The sequence below is a fragment of the Narcine bancroftii genome, chromosome 3, assembly GCF_036971445.1.
Source record: "Narcine bancroftii isolate sNarBan1 chromosome 3, sNarBan1.hap1, whole genome shotgun sequence".
Lineage (NCBI taxonomy): Eukaryota > Metazoa > Chordata > Chondrichthyes > Torpediniformes > Narcinidae > Narcine > Narcine bancroftii.
Window position 1 is genome coordinate 282,643,590 of NC_091471.1, and position 12,016 is coordinate 282,655,605.

Below are 12,016 nucleotides of genomic sequence, written 5' to 3' on the forward strand. Positions count from 1 at the left end.
CCATGTACTCATTGATGGAAAAACCGACAGCTCTGTAGTTAGTTGTTCACCAATCTGAGGTGGGGAGGGAGAGCGAATGGGATGGGCTTGGAGTCTAAGCAGGGGTAGGGTTGGGGGGTGGGGGGAGCTACAGGAGAAGCTGGAAATGAGGGTGAGATTGGCAGTCCATTGAGTTGGGCTGAGGGGCACTAACCCCAGCAAAGGTTGTGGTCCAAGTCGACGTCAATCTAGTTGCGAGGTACTTGCTAAGGGGAGGGTTCTGTGATAGGCACCTTGTGCAGTGTTACCCATGGTGGACATGTGGGCAGATTGACTTGGTGGGCTAAAGATCCTTGCAGAATGGTGTATGACTCTTGTGTATCTGATAGCCTGGCATTTTGGAGCCAGAGCCCTTGCCGAATTCTGAAATTCACAGCATTTTTTTTTCCCTCCACAGGGATCAGGATAGCACTGGAAATCCAGAAGGATATCGGGTCAAAAGCTCCCCTGAAAGATTTCAAGGAGAAAATGCTGACCGACAAAACCTATCAGAACAAGATTACTCAAGTGAGAGAGGCGGTGGAGAGCTTTGCGTCGAAGTTTCCAATTCCGGGATTAAGTGATCTCTAAGTGTAGAGCAATGAGGAAGTGCATCCAAAAGAGATCAAAAACTAAATTGCAATCAGGGTTGCTGATAAATCCACTTTCGGCCCACCATGCCCATGCTTCCACTCACCCCTATGAACCCCATCTTCCAGCACTTGTAAGATGCCCTTGTAAGCCTGAGTGATTCTATTAGTTGAGGCGCTGACGGTGTTCAGTGAGCGACTGTGCTCCCCCTACACTCTTGGGCCATGTTTTCCAGTCTCCTTCCCTCTTCTGCTGGGGAACCGCTACCTTGGGTCTTCTCTCAAAAACCCTCTGCCTTCAATTACAGCAGCAATGACTTGGAGCTGTGCCCCACACCCAACAGCCTTTGCTCAACTGTTGGCCGCGGTGTCTTCAACTCCCAAGGACGTGGGCTCCAGTAAATAAAGATCAAGAACCAGTGGACGCTGGAAATCTCAAGTGACAACAGAAAGTGCTGGAGATACTTAGCTTCTGTGGAGAGAGAAACTGTTTCAAGTCAGAAGAGTTAGTATAATTTGGTTTCTCTTTCCATGAGTGCTGCCTGCCTCACTGACCATTACCATTTCCCCAAGCTGACCCATTTCTTCTAAAATGTCTTTGCTCTTAACGTGCATTTTGCATTTTAGACATTCCTTAAAACCCTTCTCTTCAACCCCTTGCCCAGATTCTCCCCTTGTGCCCTGGGAAACTCCAGTGAACCTCTTTGGAGCAGCAGAGGTTGGGCCTTGACTGGTTGGGAGGGTCAGAGGTAAGAAAGGGATCATTGCCTCACTCTTGGGGGTGGGTTAAGGGCACTCCTTACAAGGGTTCCAATACAATGCAGGGTTAGCCAAGCATAGTTTCTCCAGAAGAACCCAACAATCAGCACTTGTGGGGGACAAGTGGGTCTCCCTTCACAGTGCTCCAGCAGGATTGGGCATTGGCCAGGGAATTGATGACTCACATTGGAAAGTACGTGGAATTTTTGGAGTGATGCAAGCATTGAGTTTTGCTCTGGGAAATGTGTTATTTGCATCACCCCCCCCCCCCAGTTCGGGTGCCTGCCGACCTTTTTCTCATACCTTGATGGGGCTCAAGCTCAAAATGTTGGTTATATATCTTTCCTATATAAAGTTCAACGTTTTGACCTGAGTTTCTCCAGCATTGTATTTTTATGTACACCTGATGAAGTTCCTCCAGTGGATCGTACTGAGCTGCAGTAACTGCTGGCCTTGCCAATGTCACCCACCTTTGCAGTTGTAACACTGCATTTTCTTCCTTCTCCAAACATGCTCAGATGCATCTTCTGGAACCAGAGGTTGGACTCCGACAGCTATTGGATTCCAGTTGGAGCTGAAAAGGAACCAAGTGCACTTGACCTCTCCAGTCTGGTAGTTCCTTTCCCCTGCCTTTGAGGCCAATAATTTCCAAAGATCATTTGGTGAATTTTGCAGAACATGTTGATGCACACTGCAATTAAAGTATCAAATCAAAATGTAAATTTTGTCACATTGATTACACTGGTCAAAATAGATTTTGCTGCCTGAATACTTTTGGTTGTATTTTATTGGGTGTAGAGAGCCCCTGCTCCTCCTGCCCGCCCCTAACTGAATATCCACAGGACGAAGGCCACAAGACCCAGGCACATGTTGCCGCTCAGCATCTGACCTGCTTGGATCTTACTGCCCTTCCCCAAATTTCACCTGTCCCTCTTGCAGCCCTGGCCTTGATGGGAAAAGGAAATCTCGCTGGATCCCAGTCTGCGGTGGGCCCCTCTGACCATGGTCGCTTCTTCCAACCCCAGCGTCCAATGGTACAGAGAGACCTGAGAGCAGGAGGCTCTTGGCGGGACCACCCAACTCAATGTTGTAGCCCACCTCGCCTGCCAGTCCGTCCTTTCTTCCATCGTGTTGTTCAGTGGGTGTGGGCAGCCGTGTAGACCTGCAGCACCAGAGGCATGGGTTGGTTCCTGGCCTCGGGTACTGACTGTGGAATTTGCACGTTCTCCCTGTCATCACACAGGTTTCTTCCAGACAATCCACTTCAGTCCCTGTGACCTGCCAGATGGGAGGTTAATTGCCACTAGTGTGTGGGTGAGTGGTAAAACCTGGGGGGGGGGGGGGGGGGGGGAGAAGGAGAGTTGCTTCGAAAGTGGGAATAAATAAATTAAAAATCGAACATGGTCTGGATGATGGTCAGTGTGGACTTATTGGAACGAGAGGACTGTTTTCTAATCCTCAGATTAAACCGTCACCCAACAGCAGGATCCTGACTGGCATCAGATAACTAGCTGGAGTAGCAGGACCATAAGATCATTGCTGACCCTTTGCCTCAGTCCCTCCCTCTGTGAGATTAAAAAGTGCAGCAGCCAGAACCTGGAGCACAGCTGCTGGAGGGATTCAGTGGCATCAGCCTGACCTTGGGGAGAAATAGCCAGTTCATGTGGTTAAACGAGAGACTGCAGATGTTAGTAACTGGCTGCCTGTCCCTTTCTTACTCCTCAGCTGGGTTTTTTTCTGGATGCTCCTGACCCACTGAGTTCTTCCAGCATCTGGCATTCAGTCAGTTTGGGTTGGGACCCTCATCAGTCAAAGTTTTTTTTTTGACTAGATTTTACCCATGGATATGTCCCCGCACGCAGAGCTCCTCAGCACCTCACCATTTGCTCCACTCTCTCTCCCCCCCCCCCCCACCCCCGACTGCTCGATCCTTGCACAAGACATTGATCTATCCCCTCAGTGCCATGGTCTTCAATATTTTCTGCGGTGGAGCATTCCACAGACCCATTAAGACATTACTGCGTGTCTCGCTCTCAACTGAAGGCAAACGAGAGTCTAGCCGATGCTGGAAAACACCTCATGAGGAACTCAGCAGGTCAGGAGATCAGTCGACGTTGTGGTCTTTAGCTTCCATGGCGCTGCCAGACGTACTGAGTTCTTCCAGCATTTTCTGTGCAGCTCCTTCCCAAATGTCCTGCCCTGGATCTTAAGCCCTAGTTCTAAAACCCAACAGCTAGGGAAACATCCTCCTGACGCTCAGCTCCTTCGGCACAGTCAGAAGTTTCTACATGACGGATATAAAGTCCAGGACAACCAACGTGGTGCAGTTTTGCTAGAAATTTATTTGCTTTCTTTGAAAAACTAAAGACTAAATTATTGGATTCTGTGCATAAAAGATACATAAAAAGGTATGAAATAACGCTCAGAAAGTTTACATCGGAGAGATCATCTCACCACAGAAAACACGATGTAGCATCAACAGTGTGCAGGATTGGAGGGACTGTACACAACGGACGGGGGCTTCGGAAGGGCGGGCTCTGGGTTGCTGGCCAAGATAGTGGAGAAGCCTGTTTAGAACAGGGTTCTCCTGAGTTGTATCCTAGCCCCATCAATCCATTCTGCTGTCGCCGCCTTTGATACAATAACTAGTAAATGAGTACAAACCTCCGTTAAACAAGAAAGTCTGCGTCTGCTGGGATCGAGGGCAATGCACAAATGCAGCAGGTCACCCAGCATCTATAGGAAGTAAAAGGAAACCAACATTTGGTGGCAGGGATAAGCAAAAACGGGCAGGTATTTGAATAGAGTGGGGGGGGGGGGGCGGGGGAAGGATAGAAGGGAAAAAAAAGCTGAGATGTGTTGGGGGAGAGGCTCAAGGGTAGCTCTCTGATAGGGGGTGGGGAGGAAAGAGAGAGAGAGGACCCCCCCCCCCCCCCAGGGGAGGTAGGTTACATGGTAATGCCTTCTGATTGGAGAGTGCCCAGATGGAATACAAGGTGGTGTCGCTCCAATTTGAGGGTAGCCCCTCTACCCTTGATCTCAGCTTTAAAAAAAAAGTGGATGTGCGGCAAATCCTGGGGACACGTTACACGTGCAGAAGAAACTAGCACGTGGCTGCTTTCGGTCTCGGGGGCAATTTTCATAGTTCAGGAGGCTTAAACACAAAGCAGGCAATTATTTCCTGCCCCCATCTGCTCGGAGGGCAAAATTGAATCCTACAAATTGGTTCCCATCCAGTGATATTAAGTAGATAAAGAGTTTAGCAAGGAAAGCATGGGAAATTCCATAATAATTAGACTATCATTAACGGAAGCTCTCCGTGACGAGAGGTGTTTTGTTAACCAGACAATTTTGAGTTAAACTGCTATCTGTGGCAAATTTTAAACCCCTCTTTTAACTGAGAGTAAAGCCACTTAATGAGATCCCATCAACTGTCAGATTAGCATCGGGGCTTACTCCTACATTGAAGGGAAAAAGGAAACTTCTCTATTTCACGTCACTTCATGATCCATCAACCCAGCGGAATAGTGGTCGGTACACACTAGAAGGGCCAAGTGGCCTGTTTTCTATGCTGTAGCTTTCTAAGGTCCAACCCACATTCCTGCCATTAATCAGCCCAGGGTGAAAAGTGTAAGGAATTAGGAAGAGTTAAAAAGGCGATTTTGTGTGTGTGTGTGTTACTTGAGAGGGGAAGGTAAAGGGGGACACATTGTATATATCAAGTTCAAAGGGTCAAGTAGCCATTCACGTCCATAGCTTCAAACACGAGCTTTTAATGTGTCAATTGGAGGTGAAGGGGCATTGGTTGAATTCAAGAAGCCAACGACATTGCACAGCAACACAAAGTGCTGGAAGAACTCAGCAGGTCAGGTAGCATCCCTGGAAGGGTACAGACAGTGGTCGTTTTGGGCCAAAAACCCCTCATCAGGAATGGGCCTGAATGAAAGGGGAGGGGGTATAAGGAGCACAGACTGGCAGACGATAAATGAATGCAGGTGGGAGGGGAAAGAGGTAAAAAGCTCGAAGGAAGGGGCTGAGGGTTAAGGAAGGTGCTCTGTGACGAGGAGGAATGGGATGAGACAGAGAGAGAGAGATGGGAAGGGGGGAGAGGTTGAGAAAGGTTACAGAAATTTGAGGTTGATGAAGATTGAAGACTGCCAAGATGGAATACAAGATGCTGTTCCTCTAAATTACATGAGGCAGTACAGTAGGCCATGGACAGTCCGCATGGGCATGGGAAGTGGCTGGCCACTGGGAGGTCCTGGAGGTTGCAGCAGATGGAGCGAAGGGGCTCAACATTTCACAAACTCACTGTCATTGCATCAGGCACCCCCACTGTCTGCTCTGCCAGCGAGTTGTTCACTCTCAGTTCCCCAGTAAAAACATGAAAGTAGATAAAGAACTTAGCAAGAAGGACAAGGCAAACCCCAGAATGAACAGGAACTGAGGAGGAACAACCAGATGGCCATCATTAACTGAAGATTTCTCCAACATGAGACACAGGTAATTCAGTATAGCCTCAGTTAAAGTCTCGGTTTCGGCCTTGCCTTTCCAGAGTGCCTGTGTCATCCAATTCTCAACACAGAAACATAGAAAAATAGGTGCAGAAGTAGGCCATTTGGCCCTTCAAGCCTACACCACCATTCAATATGATCATGGCTGATCAGTACCCGGTTCCTGTCTTCTCCCCATACCCCCTGATCCCCTTAGCCACAAGGGCCAAATCTACCTACTCAACAAACACATTCTTCTGAATAACTGGGTGCTCATCAATGCTTTCAAAGCTCTGGATCCCCAGCACAATTTGCATCATTGTGCATGCAGACGAGTGCCCCAGAGTGGTCGATGCTGAATTATTTTTTTTAAATTTAACCCTTGAATAAAATTAACCTTGACCTGGAGCACCTTTTACCATCTCGATCCTCTCTCTCCTTCCACATCATCCCTCTCCACCACTCCCCTGGGATAGGTGCAGAAGGTAGCATGTTAAACCGGAAAGTCTGAAGTTGCTGAGGTTGGGTGCAATGCACAGACGTGCTGGAGAACCTCAGCTGGTCACACTGCATCCTAAAGAGGTAAAGGACAACCAACGTTTCAGGCCTGGGCCCTCCTTCAGGAATGCCCGGAACGTTCCTGTGGTTGCTGTGTGACCTCCTGAGTTTCTCCAGCACATTAGTGCATTTGCAGGGAGTAGAAATCCTTTTCAGTAATGACTTTGGGAGTAAAATCCTGGGCAGCATAAGATCTGACTGATGAAGGAATTCTAATCCACTTGAGGTGAAGCGCCCTGTGCCATGTAACAGAGGGCTCGGAAAATGTTATCTGCAGTCCCCGCATTCAAAGATATATTTTCATTTTTAATTGCACGGCGAATACTAATTCGACAACCAACACCTTCATCCCCACCCCCCCACCATGAAAAAAGAAAGGTCAAGTACGTAACAGTCATCCCTGTGGGCAGGATTCTAGCGAAGTTGAAAATCCGTGGGTGCCCGTTGCTGAATTCTTTCCATGTAGTGGGGCAGTGGGTTTTCTTTGATGTACTTCTGAAGGTACCAGCAGGTCAGGTGAGCACGCAGATCCTCCTCAACCACGAAATCCAAGGCAGCCTGGGTACAGAGGAGCACAGCTGAAGTGAGCTGGGAAAAGGGCAAAGAGAGGGGGCAGTGGGGAGGAGGGAAGCAAATGTTGGAAAAAGCTGGCACGTGTGGGCAACATCTGCAGGAACCGAAGCAACAGTTCAGGTCGCTGACCCCTTTGTCAGGACCGGGAAAGAGAGAGACGCAAGTTAGGTTAGGTGGAACGGTTGGTATGATGCTGTTACAGCGCCAGTGATGGACACCGGGGTTCAAATGCCGTGCTGTCTGTACCCACGTTTCTGCATGGGTTTTCCTAGGGGCTCTGGTTTTCTCCCACCATTCGAAACGTACCGGGGGGGATGTAGGTTAACTGGGCGTAATTGGGCAGAGCGGGCTTGTGGGCCAAAATGATCTGTCACCGTGTTTATGTCTAAATTTAAATTTAAAGCTTAAAACATTTAAATTTAGTTTCCAGTACAAGAGAAGGGTGCGTAGAACAAAGGGGATGTCAGTGATAGGACGAGACAATATGGCTCAATGACGGCACTTAAGTGGTCCATCGAGCTTCAGGTATGAGCAGCGAGTTGTTAACAGTAAGGTTGTGGGCACAGCTCGGCAAAGAGGAGAGAAGGGAATTAATTTTACGAGCTGTGTTTGAAGTGTAGACACGTGTGATGCAGCAAACACAACAGTAATGTGAATAGCAAACTCCCACACTCATCAATAATAATAACAAGCATGTTTACTTTAGTGATGTCGATTCAGTCTCAAGGTTTCCCAGAATAACAGGAGTGGGGGAAGACCGTTAATTTCCTTCACTCGGTTTTCACCAGGCAGACAAACCTGGGTTGCTCATCCTTCCTGGAAGGCTGAACCTCCAAGATTTCAAGACAATATTGTACGATCTGTTCCCAGCAGATGTCTCTCCAACTGCACCACCCTCCCATCCCTCTCCGCCCACTTGCTCCCCCCCACCCCACCCCTCCATTCACCGTCCCATCTCCACGATTACTAATTGCTCCACACTGGTAAAATAACTTTGCCACTGAGCGGTTTTAACTGACCCGTCTGCACTCTGCACTACGTATTTAACTGCTCTACTACACATGGTTTGAGTATCTGGACTGTTCACTAAACAAACCCTCTCACATTAGCTCGGCACACTTGATCTTGCTGTGGATCTAGTGTTTGCACAGCAGCTATCGACATCAATGGGAGCAAAAAGCAGCCCTCAAGAGATGGAGACAGTGTGACTGGCTGCACACGGTTTGGAATGGCATGGGTGAGGGAAGGGGGACGTAGGCTCGTCAGCTCGACTCATGGGGGCCAAGTGGCCTGTACATCCTGCAGCTCTAGGACCCCTTGCTGTGGCTGAATAGCGGTTAAGTTGCTGGATTGGCAGTCAGAACCTAAACCACTGATCCAAAAACATGTTCAGATCCCACGATGCCAGCAAGAAAATGGTTCCCTTGTAATTTCCATAGGAGGCAGGTGTAATGGACAGGCAGCATCCACCACCTGGTGGCGCTGTTGCGTTCCTGTTCGGAGGACACACTATCAAGGTCAAAACTCACCCTAAACCATCAAAGTGACCCTTGCGATTGGCCCACCTAAATCACCAGGTACTGCAATCCAGGCCGCCCGCCCAGACTCAGCCCTGACCTTCACCCAATTTGCCCAGGTGAATCACCTCAGCTGAGCCCCTGGTCTTGGCTTCGAGCCATTGGCCACAGCAGCCAAGAGCCCAGCCTGCCCCGAGTGATTGGCCCCCTCCAGTACTGCCTGAAGCACTATAAAGGTCCATATGCCCCTTTGTTCTGCCTCTTTTGACCCCTTGTGGCACACAAGTATCATCTTTCACTCTGGGTTGGTGTGAGTCCCGAGCTTAAGTTGCTAGAGCCAAGTCCATACAGGTCAAGGGGTGGGCGCAACATAGTATCACCTTGATCCTGACTGTTGAATGTGTATGTTCATGTAATTTCCCCTAGTCTCTGTCGGTTCCTCCCTCGTTGTCCAAAGTGTGTATATTTACCCTTTGCATATTGTGTGTGTAGGTTTGCCTAGCATATTGACCCTGTTGTCCCACTTGCATCCACAAAATAAATGTGTGCTTTGAACCTTGACTTTGGCCTGGTTCTTAGACTGTGGGATCCTCATGAACCTGAACAACAGCAGGGTGGTGTAGATTGTCGAGCTGCTATCGCACAGGTCTCGTCAGCCAAGTTCAAAGCTGACCTTGGGCGCTGTTATAGTGGGCTTTGCTCATCTTCCCCGGTGATCCCACAGGGTTCCCCAGGTGCTCCGGTTTCTTCCCACATCAGTTCATTGGCCCCTGCGCAGGTGCGTGGAAGGATCCGGAGAACGCTGTTGAGAATGTGAGGATGGGAGGCAAGCTCGAAAGCCCTGCAGATGCTGGGACCTAATGCAATGCTGGAGAAACTCAACAGGTCACGCAGCACCAGGAAGTCAAAGTTTTGGGCCAGAGCCGTTTGTCAGGAGAGCTGAAAATCAGCTGGATGCCTGAAGGAAAAGGGGGAAAGGGGTAGGAGTGGGGGAGGAGCACAGGCCAACAGATGGGAGGGTATGTTCGGGGGACAAGGCAGAGAGCTACAAAATGTCACTCTTTGATAGGAGAAGGGGCTGAGGAGATGATCTGCCAGAAATTGTGTTGCCTTTGCTCCGTACCAACTGATCTCTTCTGTAACATTACACTTTTCTGCCTTGCTCTGCTTGCAAAATAACCTTTATCAGTGCATTTTTGATGTGGGACAATAAGCTTGAACTATTTGACTGTGACTGATTCGATTCGTGATGCAAAAGGCTGCTTGACGGTTAGCACAGACTCAACTGGCCAAAAAGCCAGTTCTGAGCTCCATCCCATGGTCAGCAACACCAACCTTTAATGGCAAGCTCCGAAGAGTGACCATTTTGCCTCTTATATTCATATTCTCCTGCACCCTTCCCATGGGAACAGCTCCACATCCAAACCAGCCTCTGGCTGGAGACATTTCTCCTGAATTATTTATTAGATTAATTAAAATGGCTGTTGAGTGATTAAAGAATCCAGGCAGAATTAATCATGGTTTAAATCTCATTGTTGAACAATAATAACAGCAGTTTTGACAGTCAACAAGCTCTGCCTTTGATCTTTGAATTGTGTTCCAGTTGTTCACTAATTTCCAATGATATTATGTGAAATTCTCAACTGTATTTAAATTCTGGTCACCACATTATAGCTCTTTCCACGCCACAGCTCTCAGATGGCAGTGACGGCCTTACTGTGTGGGTCCAGTTACCCTCCCCCCACCCCCCCACCCCACAGACTATCACTATGGATGGACTCAAGGCCCATCAGAAAAGATCTTGGCTGCCCTCGCTGCTCAGCTTAAGAGTGTTTGGAGGGGGGAATGAGAGATGGATGGGGGGGAAGCGGGGTGGCGTGAGGGGGCGATGGGGGAAATTGGGGGGTGAGGGGATCTGGAGGGTCGAGGGGGCAACTGGGAAGTGGGGGCGAGGGAGGGAGCGATGGGGAAGTGGAGGGGGTGAGAGACAGGGTGGGAAGTGGTGAGGGGAGAGACAGGGCGGAAGGTGGTGGGGGGTGAGAGACGGGGGTAAAGGAGGAGTGACAGATGGATGGAGGAAGGGATGAGAGATGGGGGGGGGAGGAGCGCCAGATATCCTGATGCCGAGCTGATTCTCATCCATCCCCTCCCCAACACTCCCTCTCCTTTCTCATTCCATCAATTCTAAATAACATTTACATACAGCACGGCGACAGGCACTTCTAGTTCATGGGCCGGTGCTTCCCAAATACCCCAACTAACCTACAACCCCAGTATGTTTTGGAAGGGAGAGAAGAAACCAGAGCACCTGGGGAAAACCCACACAGACACGAGGTGAACATGCAAACTCCTTACAGTGTCGGATTCGAACCCAGTCGCTGGCGCTGTAATAGCATTGCACTAACTGCTACTTTAACCGTGCTGTCCAACATAGTCTTCTCACTTTCCTTTTCACAGACTTCACTTTCCCTCTCCCCCTTCCTCTCACCATCCCCATTCACCCTCCTTCTCTTTCTCTGTATTACAATCCCACCCTTGTTCCACATTCTCTCTCCTCCTCCTCCTTCTTCTTATCCCCTTTCGCATCTCTCCCTTCTTGTTGATTCTCCTTCTCTCATCTTTCCCACTTTGCTGTCTCTCAGCTCCCCCTCTCCACCCCCCCAACTCCGCCCCCTCTCCAACCCCCCCCCCCCACCATCCACCCCCTCCTCTCCACCACCCTCCTCCATCCCGTTTGTTTGCCTTCCTCTCACTATAAGTCAGTCCTCACTCCTGTCTGGATGACCATTTTGCAAGATCCAGAACTTCCAATTGCCTGTCACTTTGATTCCCTGCCCATGGACCTCTCTGTCCCAAGCCCTTTTCACTATTCCTTTGGAGTTCCAGGATTAGCACCCAACCTTCCATCTGGATTTTCTCCAGTAGTTCTCCTTCAACCCAGTTCAGTTCTTTCAAACAATGATTCTGATATGTGCATCTTCTCCAGACTCGAATCATGTGACTTTACCATTGCCTTTTGCCTGATTCCATCGCTTATTTATCTCTCCTTCTCTTCTTCCTATCCTAGGTTATCACTGGTTTTTCTCCATCTTCCTCTCCCTTCCCCTGTGCTCATCTTTAAATCTTTCTCACTCTTGATAAATGATGCCACCTGACCTGCTGAAAACCTCCAACATTTTGCTTCGAATATTGGGTGATTAAGAAGGCAAATGGTGTGCGGACCTTCATTAGTCAGGGGATTGAGTTCATGAACTGTGAGGCAATGTTGCAGCTCTATAAAACTCTGGTTAGACCACACTTGGGAGTATCTAGTTCAATGCTGGTCACCTCAATACAGGATGGATGTGGCAACTATGGAAGGGGTGCAAAGGAGATTTAACAGGATGTTGCCTGCATTAGAGAACATGAGATGACCAAACTAGGGTTGCTTACATCACTGGACACCAATCCCATCCCCGCCGTGGAACCTGGGCAAAGCCTACACCTATCTACCTCCATTCCCCACACC

The 12,016-nt window shown here is 49.0% G+C and overlaps 2 protein-coding genes across 11 annotated transcripts in view; one reads left to right on the plus strand and one right to left on the minus strand.

The window, feature by feature from the left end:
* The window catches only part of shmt1 (serine hydroxymethyltransferase 1 (soluble)), a 45,482-nt gene extending 43,346 nt beyond the window's left edge, over positions 1–2,136 (plus strand). For all 9 annotated transcript variants that reach the window (XM_069928355.1, XM_069928356.1, XM_069928357.1 and 6 more), the window contains exon 12: positions 437–2,136. In XM_069928355.1, the coding sequence (XP_069784456.1) occupies positions 437–609 (173 nt within the window). In that variant the 3' untranslated portion in view covers positions 610–2,136. The remainder of the gene's footprint in view (positions 1–436) is intronic.
* Positions 2,137–3,689: 1,553 nt separating this feature from the next.
* Positions 3,690–12,016, minus strand: part of LOC138758862 (protein NATD1-like) — a 28,933-nt gene continuing 20,606 nt past the window's right edge. For both annotated transcript variants that reach the window (XM_069928365.1, XM_069928364.1), the window contains one exon: positions 3,690–6,976. In XM_069928365.1, coding sequence (XP_069784466.1) covers positions 6,833–6,976 — 144 coding nt within the window. In that variant the 3' untranslated portion in view covers positions 3,690–6,832. The remainder of the gene's footprint in view (positions 6,977–12,016) is intronic.